The sequence below is a fragment of the Salvelinus fontinalis genome, chromosome 33 (genome assembly GCF_029448725.1).
Source record: "Salvelinus fontinalis isolate EN_2023a chromosome 33, ASM2944872v1, whole genome shotgun sequence".
NCBI lineage: Eukaryota > Metazoa > Chordata > Actinopteri > Salmoniformes > Salmonidae > Salvelinus > Salvelinus fontinalis.
This window is the reverse complement of record NC_074697.1, coordinates 34115185-34135050: the sequence shown is the minus strand read 5'-3', so window position 1 is coordinate 34135050 and position 19866 is coordinate 34115185. Positions and strand designations below refer to the sequence as shown.

General features: G+C 46.8%; 1 protein-coding gene and 1 long non-coding RNA gene across 2 annotated transcripts in view; both read left to right on the top strand.

Annotated features, from left to right (window-relative positions):
* LOC129832090 (complement C4-like) overlaps nt 1-19866 on the top strand; it is a 39253-nt gene that overhangs the window by 5304 nt on the left and 14083 nt on the right. The window contains exons 14-28 of the mRNA XM_055895853.1: nt 654-800; nt 3148-3280; nt 3434-3505; nt 3721-3927; nt 4412-4532; nt 4783-4853; nt 5053-5192; nt 5372-5575; nt 6052-6103; nt 6220-6312; nt 6513-6716; nt 6816-7045; nt 7663-7770; nt 8008-8176; nt 8547-8761. Coding sequence (XP_055751828.1) covers nt 654-800; nt 3148-3280; nt 3434-3505; nt 3721-3927; nt 4412-4532; nt 4783-4853; nt 5053-5192; nt 5372-5575; nt 6052-6103; nt 6220-6312; nt 6513-6716; nt 6816-7045; nt 7663-7770; nt 8008-8176; nt 8547-8761 — 2166 coding nt within the window. The remainder of the gene's footprint in view (nt 1-653; nt 801-3147; nt 3281-3433; nt 3506-3720; nt 3928-4411; nt 4533-4782; nt 4854-5052; nt 5193-5371; nt 5576-6051; nt 6104-6219; nt 6313-6512; nt 6717-6815; nt 7046-7662; nt 7771-8007; nt 8177-8546; nt 8762-19866) is intronic.
* On the top strand, nt 8830-18705 carry LOC129832091 (uncharacterized). Its single transcript, XR_008755868.1, has 9 exons — nt 8830-9579; nt 10172-11819; nt 12312-12873; nt 13371-14878; nt 15027-15137; nt 15360-15904; nt 16164-16828; nt 17142-18501; nt 18687-18705. It is a non-coding gene; the product is annotated as an uncharacterized LOC129832091 (long non-coding RNA).

Sequence of the window (19866 nt, the reverse complement as noted above, 5' to 3'; positions counted from 1 at the left end):
AGCCAACCAGAATGAGTTTTTCTCCACAAAAGGGCTTTATTACAGACATAAATAGTCTTCAGTTTCATCAGCTGCCCGGATGGCTGGTCTCAGATGATCCCACAGGTGAAGAAGTCAGATGTAGAGGTCCTGGGCTGGTGTGGTTGCACGTGGTCTGTTGTTGTGAGGCCAGTTGTACATACTGCCAAATTCTCTAAAATTATGTTGGAGGCAGCTTATGGTAGAGAAATGAACATTCAATTCTCTGGCAAAAGCTCTGGTGGACATTCATGCAGCCAGCGTCACAATTGCACGCTCCCTCAAAACTTGAGACATATGTAGCATTGTGTTGTGTGACAAAACTGCACATTTTAGAGTGGTCTTTTATTGTCCTCAGCACAAGGTGCACCTGTATAATGATCATGCTGTTTAACCAGCTCCTTGATATGCTACACCTGTCAGGTGGATGGATTATCTTGTCGAAGGAGAAATGCTCACTAACAGGGATGTAAACAAATGTGTGCTTAAAATATGAGGGAAATAAGCTTTTTGTACATTTCTTGGATCTTAGCTCATGAAACATGGGACCAGCACTTTACCTGTTGGCTTATATTTTTGTTCATTATAGATTTGCATGGAGGCAGAATGTGATATTATCTTTGTTGTGTTTTCAGATCGAGATCCTTCCATTTAAAGAGCATAAACCAGCTGACTTGGTGACTGTGGTGGTCCGTACAGACCAGGGAGACAAGGTAGCTCTGGCTGCTGTAGATACAGCTGTCTACATCCTCAACAAGAACAACAAACTCACTCCTGAGAAGGTACAGAGCCTCTGTCTGTCACACACTTACCAGGTTTAATGAATAGATACATACATTACAGTTGAAGTCGATACATACACTTAGGTTGGAGTCATTAAAGCCCGTTTTTAAACCACTCCACAAATTTCTTGTTAACCAACTATAGTTTTGGCAAATCGGTTAGGACATTAATTTTGTGCATGACACAAGTAATTTTTCCAACAATTATTTACAGTCAGATTATTTCGCTTATAATTAATTCACTGTATCACAATTCCAGTGGGTCAGAAGTTTACAAACACTATGTTGACTGTGTCATTAGACAGCTTGGAAAATTCCATACAATTATGTCATGGCTTTAGAAGCTTCTGATAGGCTAATTGACATCATTTGAGTCAATTGGAGGTGTACCTGTGGATGTATTTCAAGACCTACCTTCAAACTCAGTGCCTCTTTGCTTGACATCATGGGAAAATTAAAAGAAATCAGCCAAGACCTCAGAAAAAAAATTGTAGACCTTCACAAGTCTGGTACATCCTTAGGAGCAATTTCCAAACACCTGAAGGTACCACGTTCCTCTGTACAAACAATAGTACACAAGTATAAACATCATGGGACCACGCAGCCGTCATACCGCTCAGGAAGGAGACGCGTTCTGTCTCCTAGAGATGAATGTACTTTGGTGCAAAAGTGCAAATCAATCCAAAAACAACAGCAAAGGACCTTGTGAAGATGCTGGAGGAAACAGGTACAAAAGTATCTATATCCACAGTGCTATATCAACATAACCTGAAAGGCCGCTTAGCAAGGAAGAAGCCACTGCTCCAAAACCGCCATAAAAAAGCCAGACTACAGCATCATGTTGTGTGGGTGCTTTGCTGCAGGAGGGACTGGTGCACTTCACAAAATAGATGGCATCATGAGAAAGGAAAATTATGTGGATATATTGAAGCAACATTTCAAGACATCAGTCAGGAAATTAAAGCTTGGTCGCAAATGGGTCTTCCAAATGGACAATGACCCCAAGCATACTTCCAAAGTTGTGGCAAAATGGCTTAAGGACAACAAAGTCAAAGTATTGGATTGGCCATCACAGTGCTCTGACCTCAATCCTATAGAAGATTGGTGGGCAGAACTGAAAAAGCGTGTGTGAACAAGGAGACCTACAAACTTGACTCAGTCACACCAGCTCTGTCAGGAGGAATGATCCAAAATTCACCCAACTTATTGTGGGAAGCTTGTGGAAGGCTACCCTTAAATGTTTGACCCAAGTTAAACAATTTAAAGGCAACGCTACCAAATACTAATTGAGTGTATGTTAACTTCTGACCCACTGGGAATGTGATGAAAGAAATAAAAGCTGAAATAAATCATTGGCTCTACTATTATTCTGACATTTCACATTCTTAAATAAGGTGGTGATCCTAACTGACCTAAGACAGGTAATTTGTACTAGGATTAAATGTCAGGAATTGTGAAAAACGGAGTTTAAATGTGTGAGTTTGATGAGTTAGACTGTGAGTTAGACTGATGAGTTTCAGAGGAAAGTTTCTGGCTATTTTGAGTCCGTAATTGAACCCACAAATGCTAATGCTCCAGCTACTCAACTAGTCTAAAGAAGGCCATTTTTATTGCTTCTTTAATCAAAACAACAGTTTTTAGCTGTGCTAACATAATAGCAAAAGGGTTTTCTAATGATCAATTAGCCTTTTAAAATGATTAACTTGGATTAGCTAAGACAACGTGCCATTGGAACACAGGAGTGATGGTTGCTGATAATGGGCCTCTGTACGCCAATGTAGATATTCCATAAAACATCTGCTGTTTCCAGCTACAATAGTCATTTACAACATTAACAATGTCTACAATGTATTTCTGATCAATTTGATGTTATTTTAATGGACAAGAAATTTGTTTTTCTTTCAAAAACGTAAAATTTCTAAGTGACCCCAAACTTTTGAACGGTAGTGTATGTATCCCCTGTATGTACTGTATTGATATGTATCTACTGTATGTACAGGACAATATGTACTGTATTGATATGTATCTACTGTATGTACAGGACAGTATGTACTGTATTGATATGTATCTACTGTATGTACAGGACAGTATGTACTGTATTGATATGCATCTACTGTATGTACAGGACAGTATGTACTGTATTGATATGTATCTACTGTATGTACAGGACAGTATGTACTGTATTGATATGTATCTACTGTATGTACAGGACAGTATGTACTGTATTGATATGTATCTACTGTATGTACAGGACAGTATTTGTCTACCAGGGAGAATGGAATATCCAAAAGACAAATCTCTGTTGTTCATGCAATAAATGGACCAATAAAGTCATCTTCTTCTTTAGATGTTTGCCTACATGAATTCCTATGACCTGGCGTGTTCTATGGGAGGAGGCAGAAACTACCAGTCTGTGTTACAGGACGCGGGGCTCGCCTTTATAACCAACTGTGGAGATACAGAGGGTCACGTGAGGAAGTGTACGATTTACATTTAGACATTTAACTCATTATAATATTGAAGGAATAGCACATGCTCCTGATTGGTAAAAGCACACCACTGCAGCTGTTTTCCTTGATGGAGTTTATTTCACCCAATATTGTATGATTTTTCTTTTGTCCTCTGATAATCAGATTACTCCTGTAAAAACAGAAGTAGAAGGACGAAGAGAGCCCTGAACCATCACCAGGCTTTCTCTGATATCAGTAGGTGTAGCAGTAACCTCTCCTATTCTCCCTCCATCTTCTGAGCATGCTGGTTTCACTCTTATGGTGAGCGCATCAGGTATTATTAGTTATAGAATATGGAGAGTGCTCCAGAAGATAAGTTTCAATATGTTCAGATATGTTTCAGAAAAAGTCTTCCTTAGCATATTACATGCATATAATTTATTAGCTAGACACATTGTTCTTATCTGCAGTCAACAGGTACCAGGAGCCAGTGGAGAAGAGGTGTTGTCACGATGGGGCCAGGTTTAACAGCCTAGGTCTGTCCTGTGAGAGTCGTCATTCTAAAACCACCCACAAGTCTGCTCCGTGTCGCGCTGCCTTCCTCAAGTGCTGCAGAGAGGCCACCATGCTGAGGAGCAACATCACAAAGAGAAGGAACACATACAGCCTGGCAAAAAGTACACTATTGTATTATAATATTATATTAGTAGTTGGAATGTCAATAGCATCTCAGAAGTATCTCACAAGCTACAGATTCTTGTGGTGCATTTAAGGCACGAGGGGGTGTGGTATATGGCCAATATACCATGGCTAAGGGCTGTTCTTATGCACGACACAACGCGGATACAGCCCTTAGTCATGGTATATTGCCCATGTACCACAAACCTCCGAGTGCCTTATTGCTATTATAAACTGGTTACCAATGTAATTACAACAATATAAATAAATGTTTTGTCATACCCGGTGTATACGGTCTGATATACCACAACTTAAGCCAATCAGCATTCAGGGCTCAAACCACTCAGTTTCTAACCACTAATATAGAACTTCTTAGATAAATCAATACTTTTGTCTTTTTTCGGATTAGTTGTACTACAGTATATGCACATATTTTGTATTGATTGAGCTGAAATGTGTCCTCTTCCCTGTCCTCCTGTTTAGCGGCTGATGATATTGGTGAGGAAGAAGAGGCCATAGATGAGGTGTCTGTCCACCTCCGCTCCTATTTCCCTCAGACCTGGATGTGGGGCATCGTTGATGTGGGGCCCTCTGGTCTCGTAAGGTAACATGGTAACCTGCAACATCTACGTCACAAATTATACCCTATTCCCTATATAATGCACTACCGGCCCTGGTCTAAAGTAGTGCACTATATAGGGAATAGGGTGCCATTTGGGACACAGACCAGGACAGTCATGACTGGGACCAGGAGTTTTCCCTGACCATGTGAACTGACTGGGTAAAACTTGGGGACCAATATAGTGTAACAAGTATATTAGGAATGACATCATGTTGTATATTATTATTTTCAGACACAGTGTTGCTGCCCCTGACTCCATCACTACCTGGGAGGTTCAAGCAGTGGGGATCTCTAAAACAAAAGGCAAGTCACCTCTTCCTTCTAACCTTAGACCATTACACTAGCCTAGTCCTAAATATATTTGTGCTCTTTCAAACTCATTTTAGCTGTCATTGTCAAGCCAACCATGACAACGAGTGACAAAAACATGGCATGATAGCACAAACAGACTTTCAGAGGACAGTCATCAAGTGGTTAATGTTAGTGTTGATTCTCCCTTCAGGGTTTTGTATAGCAGAGCCCAAGCCTCTGGTGGTGTTTCAGGACTTCTTTGTATCTCTCAGACTTCCCTATTCTGTGAAGAGAAATGAACAGCTACAGATGAAAGCTGTGGTGTTCAACTACAGAACTGACTGTATGGAGGTAACTAGTGTTGTAAAAACAATATATGTCAAAACAATATATTTGAGTCCAAAATGCCTCCAAAAGCCATTTATACAAATAAACTGCAGTTGCAGACTTTTTCATCTGTAGATTCCTTTGATAGACATTTTTACTATACTTACATCTACTACCATGTATATGTGTTTCTCTCTGTGAAGGTGACAGTGGAGCTGGCGTGGGTGGAGGGTCTGTGCAGTGCAGGGGGAGACAGAGGGGACAAACAGGTGGTCACAGTACCAGGTAACTCTGCTGTCCCTGTCTACTTCACCGTGGTTCCTCTGGTCATAGGAAACATCCCTATCCATGTAGACGCCTACACTAAGACGGCCCGCGACCAGATCAAGAAGGACCTCAAAGTTACGGTATGAACACGACACTTGTATCACCTCTCTCCCTCTAATATACAGTAGTGCTTCAGTATGTCTCTATGATACATGTGTACATTAGGCTACATGTAGTTCTCACTTCTTTGTTGTGCTGAACACCACTGTTTTTCTCCCATTATTATACAAAAGATACAGTACAGATGTAGGATCTTAATTTGATTACCCTGTTGCAGGATTACTATCCTGCAATGTAGGACATTTAAAACGTGTAGTATATTATAGGTTTTAAAAGGCTTTCCACTTTGACATTTCTGACTTGTTTTTCCCTTACAAAAACAGTTGCAACCCCTACAAAAATGTCCATTAATTATAATTCACATATTCATTCACATTTCCTGTTGCTGCAGGATAATTTCCCTGCTGTAGCAATCTGGCTCAAATTAAGATCCTACATCTGTATATGTCTGTATAAACAATCTGAATGAATGCTCACATTTTGTTCTGTTATACAGGGGGAAGGGGAACTTGTCTCAATACAACATGAATACAACATTGATGGGAAAGGTAATGTTGTCTTTCTAAACATGTGAAACCTGTAGTAAAAGTGACATTCATGCAAACAAGCTTCATCAGACCATTGAGTTAAAACAGTCTCTCCATTTCTTATCTATGTCACACAGCTGCCAAGTCAATCGAGCTTGAAATTCCACCTCCTCCTAATGCTGTCCCTGGACTGGAATCTCACACCTACATCAGTGTCAAAGGAAAGGAGGGTGGATAAATACTTTAGTCAGACTTTCTGCTAGTGTGGAACATATACTGTGTGGGGTCTGTAGTACTGTATGTATTTACATTGACATTTTTTACATTTTGGTCCATGAGATATTATTTCAGACTATGAGTTTTTCCAGACCAATCTCCAGGGCTAGTTTACTGCTATAACAGGGAAACCTCTCCCATCACGCCCATGTAGGTGGTGTGATGGGAGAGTCAGTGGAGAACTGTCTAAGCCTGGATGGAGTGGACCAACTCATCTCCCTTCCCAAGGGGTGTGCGGAGCAGACCATGGTCACCATGTCTCCAGCCATCCATGCCATGAGATACCTGGACGCTACTGGACAGTGGGTCGACCTAAAGGCTGAACGCAGAGATGAAGCCCAAGCCATGATACAGGCTGGTGAGGGGACACTGGGAGAATTTAAGTTAATCCCCTTTGAGACATCTACCCTTGTGGGAATCAAATGGTTGAAATTAATTGATTCCTTCTCTTTCCAAGGATACGGCAGAATCCTGACCTTCAAGAAGACCGATGGATCCTATGGAGCTTTCCTGTCAACCCCAAGCAGTGTTTGGTTGACAGCCTTTATAGCTAAGGAGTTGTCCCAGTGCAGGGACGTGATTTCAGTGGAGGACTCCTACATCCAACAGTCTATTTCCTACCTGGTGTCTAAACAGCTGTCCAGTGGAGCCTTCACTGACCCTAACCCACTCTATGACCGCACCATGCAGGAAAGAATGCTTTATTCATCCATACAAGACGGAAATATGAGTTATGCTGTACCCTACCCCTCAGAAATACACATTAGGTTGGAGAGGCTGGGGGCAGTGGGCAGCCACACTGTGTCGCCAGTTGAGCAGTTTAGGGGTTAAGTGCCTTTCTCAAGGGCACAACAGCAGGAGATCTTGTCTTTCTAGGATGTGTCACTAATAACCATCTAGCAGTCGACTCAAATATTGTCCACATTTTTTTCTGCCCAGGCTGGGTAGCAATCGTGCCACTATAACCTCTAAGTAGGGGCTACCGAGTGGCGCAGTGTTCTAAGGCACTGCATCTCAGTGCTAGAGGCGTCACTACAGACCCTGGTTAGATTCTAGGCTGTATCACAACCGGCCGTGATTGGGAGTCCCATAGGGTGGCGCACAATTGGCCCAGCGTCGTCCGGGTTAGGGTAGGCCGTAATTGTAAATAAGAAGTTGTTCTTAACTGACTTGCCTAGTTAAATAAAGGTTAAAAAATATATAATAAAGTACGACCCAAATGTTCTTTATGTCCGGACCATGCAGGTACCATTCCATAAAATATGATGTCTTTACCTGTCTGCTATCTGTCCATTCCCTCACCTCAGGGTGGAGTGGGAGGGTTTGAGGGAGAGGTGTCTCTGACAGCGTTTGTTCTGATAGCCATGCACCACGCTGTGGCACTGTACCCTGAAGGAAAAGGCTCAGAAATGGTAATACATCGATTCAACTAAGTCATGGACTTAACCTTTACATCACCTAACTTATCATCACTAACTTAACCTGACTTACTAAAAGTTGTGTAATTATTATCCCGAAGGGGCAAGTTAGGGTTTGCAGCAATATGATCCAGAATAAAGCAACATGCCTTTTTGTGTCTGTTGTGATAATGTTTAACTAATGCATTTGTTGTTTCTAATGCTAAATCTATCCACCATTTCCTGTGTTAGAGGCAGGCTATGGGGCAGGCTAAGGCCTACCTGGAGTCGAAGCTGGACTCCCTTCAGAGGCCCTTCTCTGTAGCCATCACCTCCTACGCCCTCTCTCTAACCTCCCCTGGCGGAGACAGTGCCTCCATGGCTCAGACCAAACTCAGGGCCTTGGCACACAGTAACAATGGTCAGTACCTTGTTACTTTACTAGTCATCTTGGGCTACGGGTTGCCTAGTTGTCTAATTACTTCAGAAGTTGTCTATATCAGAAAGGCTCTATTCATCTAAAGTGTGTTTTAACTCATTCCTTTGGACTTCAACCTGCTTTGATTACTAGCGCCTGTAAAGTATTACCGGTAGTGGCTGGAGAAAAAGGCAGGACAAGGTCTTCTGGGTAGACATTGATTCCCTGGTCTGTATGATCATTGAGGGAAGGTAGACATACACAATGACAACATTTAAACAACAGAGGGAGCCATATTATTGATTATGTCTCCCCTGCAATGTTATATGGCTAAGGACGTAGCTGCTAAACATACTGTATATCTCTCCTGCAGAAGCAGATACATGTCACTGGGAGGCCAGTGATGCTCTGAGGCTGAGCGGGGAGACGAGGGCCAATCAGGTGCCCCAGGCCCAGGCCATCTCCGTGGAGACCACGGCTTACGCCCTGCTCCAGACAGTGGCGGAGGGAGACATGACATACGCGACGTGCATCGCCCGCTGGCTCACTGAGCAGAGACAGTACGGAGGAGGGTTCCGCTCTACACAGGTAGGTACTGTAGAACAAGCCACCAGTACACAGACAGGTAGGTACTGTAGGACAAGCCATCAGTAGACAGACAGGTAGGTACTGTAGGTCAAGCCACCAGTAGACAGACAGGTAGGTAGGTACTGTAGGAAAAGCCACCAGTAGACAGATAGGTAGGTACTGTAGGTCAAGCCTCCAGTAGACAGACAGGTAGGTACTGTAGGTCAAGCCACCAGTAGACAGACAGGTAGGTACTGTAGGTCAAGCCACCAGTAGACAGACAGGTAGGTACTGTAGGTCAAGCCACCAGTAGACAGACAGGTAGGTACTGTAGGTCAAGCCACCAGTAGACAGACAGGTAGGTACAGTAGGACAAGCCACCAGTAGACAGACAGGTAGGTACTGTAGGACAAGCCACCAGTAGACAGACAGGTAGGTACTGTAGGTCAAGCCACCAGTAGACAGACAGGTAGGTACAGTAGGACAAGCCACCAGTAGACAGACAGGTAGGTACTGTAGGTCAAGCCACCAGTAGACAGACAGGTAGGTACTGTAGGTCAAGCCACCAGTAGACAGACAGGTATGTACTCTAGGTCAAGCCACCAGTAGACAGACAGGTAGGTGCTGTAGGTCAAGCCACCAGTAGACAGACAGGTAGGTACTGTAGGTCTAGCCACCAGTAGACAGACAGGTAGGTACTGTAGGTCAAGCCACCAGTAGACAGACAGGTAGGTACTGTAGGACAAGCCACCAGTAGACAGATAGGTAGGTACTGTAGGTCAAGCCACCAGTAGACAGACAGGTAGGTACTGTAGGAAAAGCCACCAGTAGACAGACAGGTAGATACTGTAGGTCAAGCCACCAATAGACAGACAGGTAGGTACTGTAGGTCAAGCCACCAGTAGACAGACAGGTAGGTACTGTAAGACAAGCCACCAGTAGATAGACAGGTAGGTACTGTAGGTCAAGCCACCAGTAGACAGACAGGTAGGTACTGTAGGACAAACCACCAGTAGACAGACAGGTAGGTACTGTAGGTCAAGCCACCAGTAGACAGACAGGTAGGTACTGTAGCACAAGCCACCAGTAGACAGACAGGTAGGTACTGTAGGTCAAGCCACCAGTAGACAGACAGGTAGGTACTGTAGGACAAGCCACCAGTAGACAGATAGGTAGGTACTGTAGGTCAAGCCACCAGAAGACAGACAGGTAGGTACTGTAGGTCGAGCCACCAGTAGACAGACAGGTAGGTACTGTAGGTCAAGCCTCCAGTAGACAGACATGTAAGTACTGTAGGTCAAGCCACCAGTAGACAGACAGGTAGGTACTCTAGGTCAAGCCACCAGTAGAAAGACAGGTAGGTACTGTAGGACAAGCCACCAGTAGACAGACAGGTAGATACTGTAGGACAAGCCACCAGTAGACAGACAGGTAGGTACACAGACAGGTAGGTACTGTAGGACAAGCCACCAGTAGACAGACAGGTAGGTACTGTAGGACAAGCCACCAGTAGACAAACAGGTAGGTACTGTAGGTCAAGCCACCAGTAGACAGACATGTGGGTACAGTAGGACAAGCCACCAGAAGACAGACAGGTAGGTACTGTAGGTCAAGCCACCAGTAGACAGACATGTAGGTACAGTAGGACAAGCCACCAGTAGACAGACAGGTAGGTATTATGAGGAAAAGCCACCAGTAGATAGACAGGTAGATACTGTAGGTCAAGCCACCAGTAGACAGACAGGTAGGTACAGTAGGTCAAGCCACCAGTAGACAGACAGGTAGGTACTGTAAGACAAGCCACCAGTAGACAGACAGGTAGGTACTGTAGGTCAAGCCACCAGTAGAAAGACAGGTAGGTACTGTAGGACAAGCCACCAGTAGACAGACAGGTAGGTACTGTAGGTCAAGCCACCAGTAGACAGACAGGTAGGTACTGTAGGTCAAGCCACCAGTAGACAGACAGGTAGGTACAGTAGGACAAGCCACCAGTAGACAGACAGGTAGGTACTGTAGGTCAAGCCACCAGTAGACAGACAGGTAGGTACTGTAGGTCAAGCCACCAGTAGACAGACAGGTAGGTACTGTAGGACAAGCCACCAGTAGACAGACAGGTAGGTACTGTAGGACAAGCCACCAGTAGACAGACAGGTAGGTACTGTAGGACAAGCCACCAGTAGACAGACAGGTAGGTACTGTACGTCAAGCCACCAGTAGACAGACAGGTAGGTACTGTACGTCAAGCCACCAGTAGACAGACAGGTAGGTACACAGACAGGTAGGTACTGTAGGACAAGCCACCAGTAGACAGACAGGTAGGTAAACAGACAGGTAGGTACTGTAGGACAAGCCACCAGTAGACAGACAGGTGGGTACACAGACAGGTAGGTACTGTAGGACAAGCCACCAGTAGACAGACAGGTAGGTACTGTAGGACAAGCCACCAGTAGACAGACAGGTAGGTACTGTAGGAAAAGCCACCAGTAGACAGACAGGTAGGTACACAGACAGGTAGGTACTGTAGGACAAGCCACCAGTAGACAGACAGGTAGGTACTGTAGGACAAGCCACCAGTAGACAGACAGGTAGGTACTGTAGGTCAAGCCACCAGTAGACAGACAGGTAGGTACTGTAGGACAAGCCACCAGTAGACACACAGGTAGGTACTGTAGGAAAAGCCACCAGTAGACAGATAGGTAGGTACTGTAGGTCAAGCCACCAGTAGACAGACAGGTAGGTACTGTAGGAAAAGCCACCAGTAGACAGACAGTTAGGTACTGTAGGTCAAGCCACCAGTAGACAGACAGGTAGGTACTGTAGGACAAGCCACTAGTAGACAGACAGGTAGGTACAGTAGGTCAAGCCACCAGTAGACAGACAGGTAGGTACTGTAGGTCAAGCCACCAGTAGACAGACAGGTAGGTACTGTAGGTCAAGCCACCAGTAGACAGACAGGTAGGTACTCTAGGTCAAGCCACCAGTAGACAGACAGGTAGGTGCTGTAGGTCAAGCCACCAGTAGACAGACAGGTAGGTACTGTAGGTCTAGCCACCAGTAGACAGACAGGTAGGTACTGTAGGTCAAGCTACCAGTAGACAGACAGGTAGGTACTGTAGGACAAGCCACCAGTAGACAGATAGGTAGGTACTGTAGGTCAAGCCACCAGTAGACAGACAGGTAGGTACTGTAGGTCAAGCCACCAGTAGACAGACAGGTAGGTAGTGTAGGTCAAGCCACCAGTAGACAGATAGGTAGGTACTGTAGGACAAGCCACCAGTAGACAGATAGGTAGGTACTGTAGGACAAGCCACCAGTAGACAGACAGGTAGGTACTGTAGGATAAGCCACCAGTAGACAGACAGGTAGGTACTGTACGTCAAGCCACCAGTAGACAGACAGGTAGGTACTCTACGTCAAGCCACCAGTAGACAGACAGGTAGGTACACAGACAGGTAGGTACTGTAGGACAAGCCACCAGTAGACAGACAGGTAGGTACACAGACAGGTAGGTACTGTAGGACAAGCCACCAGTAGACAGACAGGTAGGTACACAGACAGGTAGGTACTGTAGGACAAGCCACCAGTAGACAGACAGGTAGGTACTGTAGGACAAGGCACCAGTAGACAGACAGGTAGGTACTGTAGGTCAAGCCACCAGTAGACAGACAGGTAGGTACTGTAGGACAAGCCACCAGTAGACAGACAGGTAGGTACACAGACAGGTAGGTACTGTAGGACAAGCCACCAGTAGACAGACAGGTAGGTACTGTAGGACAAGCCACCAGTAGACAGACAGGTAGGTACTGTAGGTCAAGCCACCAGTAGACAGACAGGTAGGTACTGTAGAACAAGCCACCAGTAGACACACAGGTAGGTACTGTAGGAAAAGCCACCAGTAGACAGATAGGTAGGTACTGTAGGTCAAGCCACCAGTAGACAGACAGGTAGGTACTGTAGGAAAAGCCACCAGTAGACAGACAGGTAGGTACGGTAGGTCAAGCCACCAGTAGACAGACAGGTAGGTACTGTAGGACAAGCCACTAGTAGACAGACAGGTAGGTACAGTAGGTCAAGCCACCAGTAGACAGACAGGTAGGTACTGTAGGTCAAGCCACCAGTAGACAGACAGGTAGGTACTGTAGGACAAGCCACCAGTAGACAGATAGGTAGGTACTGTAGGTCAAGCCACCAGAAGACAGACAGGTAGGTACTGTAGGTCGAGCCACCAGTAGACAGACAGGTAGGTACTGTAGGTCAAGCCTCCAGTAGACAGACATGTAAGTACTGTAGGTCAAGCCACCAGTAGACAGACAGGTAGGTACTGTAGGACAAGCCACCAGTAGACAGATAGGTAGGTACTGTAGGTCAAGCCACCAGAAGACAGACAGGTAGGTACTGTAGGTCGAGCCACCAGTAGACAGACAGGTAGGTACTGTAGGTCAAGCCTCCAGTAGACAGACATGTAAGTACTGTAGGTCAAGCCACCAGTAGACAGACAGGTAGGTACTCTAGGTCAAGCCACCAGTAGAAAGACAGGTAGGTACTGTAGGACAAGCCACCAGTAGACAGACAGGTAGATACTGTAGGACAAGCCACCAGTAGACAGACAGGTAGGTACACAGACAGGTAGGTACTGTAGGACAAGCCACCAGTAGACAGACAGGTAGGTACTGTAGGACAAGCCACCAGTAGACAAACAGGTAGGTACTGTAGGTCAAGCCACCAGTAGACAGACATGTGGGTACAGTAGGACAAGCCACCAGAAGACAGACAGGTAGGTACTGTAGGTCAAGCCACCAGTAGACAGACATGTAGGTACAGTAGGACAAGCCACCAGTAGACAGACAGGTAGGTATTATGAGGAAAAGCCACCAGTAGATAGACAGGTAGATACTGTAGGTCAAGCCACCAGTAGACAGACAGGTAGGTACAGTAGGTCAAGCCACCAGTAGACAGACAGGTAGGTACTGTAAGACAAGCCACCAGTAGACAGACAGGTAGGTACTGTAGGTCAAGCCACCAGTAGAAAGACAGGTAGGTACTGTAGGACAAGCCACCAGTAGACAGACAGGTAGGTACTGTAGGTCAAGCCACCAGTAGACAGACAGGTAGGTACTGTAGGTCAAGCCACCAGTAGACAGACAGGTAGGTACAGTAGGACAAGCCACCAGTAGACAGACAGGTAGGTACTGTAGGTCAAGCCACCAGTAGACAGACAGGTAGGTACTGTAGGTCAAGCCACCAGTAGACAGACAGGTAGGTACTGTAGGACAAGCCACCAGTAGACAGACAGGTAGGTACTGTAGGACAAGCCACCAGTAGACAGACAGGTAGGTACTGTAGGACAAGCCACCAGTAGACAGACAGGTAGGTACTGTACGTCAAGCCACCAGTAGACAGACAGGTAGGTACTGTACGTCAAGCCACCAGTAGACAGACAGGTAGGTACACAGACAGGTAGGTACTGTAGGACAAGCCACCAGTAGACAGACAGGTAGGTAAACAGACAGGTAGGTACTGTAGGACAAGCCACCAGTAGACAGACAGGTAGGTACACAGACAGGTAGGTACTGTAGGACAAGCCACCAGTAGACAGACAGGTAGGTACTGTAGGACAAGCCACCAGTAGACAGACAGGTAGGTACTGTAGGAAAAGCCACCAGTAGACAGACAGGTAGGTACACAGACAGGTAGGTACTGTAGGACAAGCCACCAGTAGACAGACAGGTAGGTACTGTAGGACAAGCCACCAGTAGACAGACAGGTAGGTACTGTAGGTCAAGCCACCAGTAGACAGACAGGTAGGTACTGTAGGACAAGCCACCAGTAGACACACAGGTAGGTACTGTAGGAAAAGCCACCAGTAGACAGATAGGTAGGTACTGTAGGTCAAGCCACCAGTAGACAGACAGGTAGGTACTGTAGGAAAAGCCACCAGTAGACAGACAGTTAGGTACTGTAGGTCAAGCCACCAGTAGACAGACAGGTAGGTACTGTAGGACAAGCCACTAGTAGACAGACAGGTAGGTACAGTAGGTCAAGCCACCAGTAGACAGACAGGTAGGTACTGTAGGTCAAGCCACCAGTAGACAGACAGGTAGGTACTGTAGGTCAAGCCACCAGTAGACAGACAGGTAGGTACTCTAGGTCAAGCCACCAGTAGACAGACAGGTAGGTGCTGTAGGTCAAGCCACCAGTAGACAGACAGGTAGGTACTGTAGGTCTAGCCACCAGTAGACAGACAGGTAGGTACTGTAGGTCAAGCTACCAGTAGACAGACAGGTAGGTACTGTAGGACAAGCCACCAGTAGACAGATAGGTAGGTACTGTAGGTCAAGCCACCAGTAGACAGACAGGTAGGTACTGTAGGACAAGCCACCAGTAGACAGACAGGTAGGTAGTGTAGGTCAAGCCACCAGTAGACAGATAGATAGGTACTGTAGGACAAGCCACCAGTAGACAGATAGGTAGGTACTGTAGGACAAGCCACCAGTAGACAGACAGGTAGGTACTGTAGGATAAGCCACCAGTAGACAGACAGGTAGGTACTGTACGTCAAGCCACCAGTAGACAGACAGGTAGGTACTCTACGTCAAGCCACCAGTAGACAGACAGGTAGGTACACAGACAGGTAGGTACTGTAGGACAAGCCACCAGTAGACAGACAGGTAGGTACACAGACAGGTAGGTACTGTAGGACAAGCCACCAGTAGACAGACAGGTAGGTACACAGACAGGTAGGTACTGTAGGACAAGCCACCAGTAGACAGACAGGTAGGTACTGTAGGACAAGCCACCAGTAGACAGACAGGTAGGTACTGTAGGTCAAGCCACCAGTAGACAGACAGGTAGGTACTGTAGGACAAGCCACCAGTAGACAGACAGGTAGGTACACAGACAGGTAGGTACTGTAGGACAAGCCACCAGTAGACAGACAGGTAGGTACTGTAGGACAAGCCACCAGTAGACAGACAGGTAGGTACTGTAGGTCAAGCCACCAGTAGACAGACAGGTAGGTACTGTAGAACAAGCCACCAGTAGACACACAGGTAGGTACTGTAGGAAAAGCCACCAGTAGACAGATAGGTAGGTACTGTAGGTCAAGCCACCAGTAGACAGACAGGTAGGTACTGTAGGAAAAGCCACCAGTAGACAGACAGGTAGGTACGGTAGGTCAAGCCACCAGTAGACAGACAGGTAGGTACTGTAGGACAAGCCACTAGTAGACAGACAGGTAGGTACAGTAGGTCAAGCCACCAGTAGACAGACAGGTAGGTACTGTAGGTCAAGCCACCAGTAGACAGACAGGTAGGTACTGTAGGTCAAGCCACCAGTAGACAGACAGGTAGGTACTCTAGGTCAATCCACCAGTAGACAGACAGGTAGGTACTGTACGTCAAGCCACCAGTAGACAGACAGGTAGGTACACAGACAGGTAGGTACTGTAGGACAAGCCACCAGTAGACAGACAGGTAGGTACACAGACAGGTAGGTACTGTAGGACAAGCCACCAGTAGACAGACAGGTAGGTACACAGACAGGTAGGTACTGTAGGACAAGCCACCAGTAGACAGACAGGTAGGTACTGTAGGACAAGCCACCAGTAGACAGACAGGTAGGTACTGTAGGTCAAGCCACCAGTAGACAGACAGGTAGGTACTGTAGGACAAGCCACCAGTAGACAGACAGGTAGGTACACAGACAGGTAGGTACTGTAGGACAAGCCACCAGTAGACAGACAGGTAGGTACTGTAGGACAAGCCACCAGTAGACAGACAGGTAGGTACTGTAGGTCAAGCCACCAGTAGACAGACAGGTAGGTACTGTAGAACAAGCCACCAGTAGACACACAGGTAGGTACTGTAGGAAAAGCCACCAGTAGACAGATAGGTAGGTACTGTAGGTCAAGCCACCAGTAGACAGACAGGTAGGTACTGTAGGAAAAGCCACCAGTAGACAGACAGGTAGGTACGGTAGGTCAAGCCACCAGTAGACAGACAGGTAGGTACTGTAGGACAAGCCACTAGTAGACAGACAGGTAGGTACAGTAGGTCAAGCCACCAGTAGACAGACAGGTAGGTACTGTAGGTCAAATACACCAGTAGACAGACAGGTAGGTACTGTAGGTCAAGCCACCAGTAGACAGACAGGTAGGTACTCTAGGTCAAGCCACCAGTAGACAGACAGGTAGGTGCTGTAGGTCAAGCCACCAGTAGACAGACAGGTAGGTACTGTAGGTCTAGCCACCAGTAGACAGACAGGTAGGTACTGTAGGTCAAGCCACCAGTAGACAGACAGGTAGATACTGTAGGACAAGCCACCAGTAGACAGACAGGTAGGTACACAGACAGGTAGGTACTGTAGGACAAGCAACCAGTAGACAGACAGGTAGGTACTGTAGGACAAGCCACCAGTAGACAGACAGGTAGGTACTGTAGGTCAAGCCACCAGTAGACAGACATGTAGGTACAGTAGGACAAGCCACCAGAAGACAGACAGGTAGGTACTGTAGGTCAAGCCACCAGTAGACAGACAGGTAGGTACTGTAGGTCAAGCCACCAGTAGACAGACAGGTAGGTATTATGAGGAAAAGCCACCAGTAGATAGACAGGTAGATACTGTAGGTCAAGCCACCAGTAGACAGACAGGTAGGTACTGTAGGTCAAGCCACCAGTAGACAGACAGGTAGGTACTGTAGAACAAGCCACCAGTAGACACACAGGTAGGTACTGTAGGAAAAGCCACCAGTAGACAGATAGGTAGGTACTGTAGGTCAAGCCACCAGTAGACAGACAGGTAGGTACTGTAGGAAAAGCCACCAGTAGACAGACAGGTAGGTACGGTAGGTCAAGCCACCAGTAGACAGACAGGTAGGTACTGTAGGACAAGCCACTAGTAGACAGACAGGTAGGTACAGTAGGTCAAGCCACCAGTAGACAGACAGGTAGGTACTGTAGGTCAAGCCACCAGTAGACAGACAGGTAGGTACTCTAGGTCAATCCACCAGTAGACAGACAGGTAGGTACTGTACGTCAAGCCACCAGTAGACAGACAGGTAGGTACACAGACAGGTAGGTACTGTAGGACAAGCCACCAGTAGACAGACAGGTAGGTAAACAGACAGGTAGGTACTGTAGGACAAGCCACCAGTAGACAGACAGGTAGGTACACAGACAGGTAGGTACTGTAGGACAAGCCACCAGTAGACAGACAGGTAGGTACTGTAGGACAAGCAACCAGTAGACAGACAGGTAGGTACTGTAGGTCAAGCCACCAGTAGACAGACAGGTAGGTACTGTAGGACAAGCCACCAGTAGACAGACAGGTAGGTACACAGACAGGTAGGTACTGTAGGACAAGCCACCAGTAGACAGACAGGTAGGTACTGTAGGACAAGCCACCAGTAGACAGACAGGTAGGTACTGTAGGTCAAGCCACCAGTAGACAGACAGGTAGGTACTGTAGAACAAGCCACCAGTAGACACACAGGTAGGTACTGTAGGAAAAGCCACCAGTAGACAGATAGGTAGGTACTGTAGGTCAAGCCACCAGTAGACAGACAGGTAGGTACTGTAGGAAAAGCCACCAGTAGACAGACAGGTAGGTACGGTAGGTCAAGCCACCAGTAGACAGACAGGTAGGTACTGTAGGACAAGCCACTAGTAGACAGACAGGTAGGTACAGTAGGTCAAGCCACCAGTAGACAGACAGGTAGGTACTGTAGGTCAAGCCACCAGTAGACAGACAGGTAGGTACTGTAGGTCAAGCCACCAGTAGACAGACAGGTAGGCACTCTAGGTCAAGCCACCAGTAGACAGACAGGTAGGTGCTGTAGGTCAAGCCACCAGTAGACAGACAGGTAGGTACTGTAGGTCTAGCCACCAGTAGACAGACAGGTAGGTACTGTAGGTCAAGCCACCAGTAGACAGACAGGTAGGTACTGTAGGACAAGCCACCAGTAGACAGACAGGTAGATACTGTAGGACAAGCCACCAGTAGACAGACAGGTAGGTACACAGACAGGTAGATACTGTAGGACAAGCCACCAGTAGACAGACAGGTAGGTACTGTAGGACAAGCCACCAGTAGACAGACAGGTAGGTACTGTAGGTCAAGCCACCAGTAGACAGACATGTAGGTACAGTAGGACAAGCCACCAGAAGACAGACAGGTAGGTACTGTAGGTCAAGCCACCAGTAGACAGACAGGTAGGTACTGTAGGTCAAGCCACCAGTAGACAGACAGGTAGGTATTATGAGGAAAAGCCACCAGTAGATAGACAGGTAGATACTGTAGGTCAAGCCACCAGTAGACAGACAGGTAGGTACAGTAGGTCAAGCCACCAGTAGACAGACAGGTAGGTACTGTAAGACAAGCCACCAGTAGACAGACAGGTAGGTACTGTAGGTCAAGCCACCAGTAGACAGACAGGTAGGTACTGTAGGACAAGCCACCAGTAGACAGATAGGTAGGTACTGTAGGTCAAGCCACCAGTAGACAGACAGGTAGGTACTGTAGGAAAAGCCACCAGTAGACAGACAGGTAGGTACTGTAGGTCAAGCCACCAGTAGACAGACAGGTAGGTACTGTAGGTTAAGCCACCAGTAGACAGACAGGTAGGTACTGTAGGACAAGCCACCAGTAGACAGACAGGTAGGTACTGTAGGACAAGCCACCAGTAGACAGACAGGTAGGTACTGTAGGACAAGCCACCAGTAGACAGACAGGTAGGTACTATACGTCAAGCCACCAGTAGACAGACAGGTAGGTACTGTACGTCAAGCCACCAGTAGACAGACAGGTAGGTACACAGACAGGTAGGTACTGTAGGACAAGCCACCAGTAGACAGCCAGGTAGGTACACAGACAGGTAGGTACTGTAGGACAAGCCACCAGTAGACAGACAGGTAGGTACTGTAGGACAAGCCACCAGTAGACAGACAGGTAGGTACTGTAGGTCAAGCCACCAGTACACAGACAGGTAGGTACTGTAGGACAAGCCACCAGAAGACAGACAGGTAGGTACTGTAGGTCAAGCCACCAGTAGACAGACAGGTAGGTACAGTAGGTCAAGCCACCAGTAGACAGACAAGTAGGTACTGTAGGACAAGCCACCAGTAGACAGA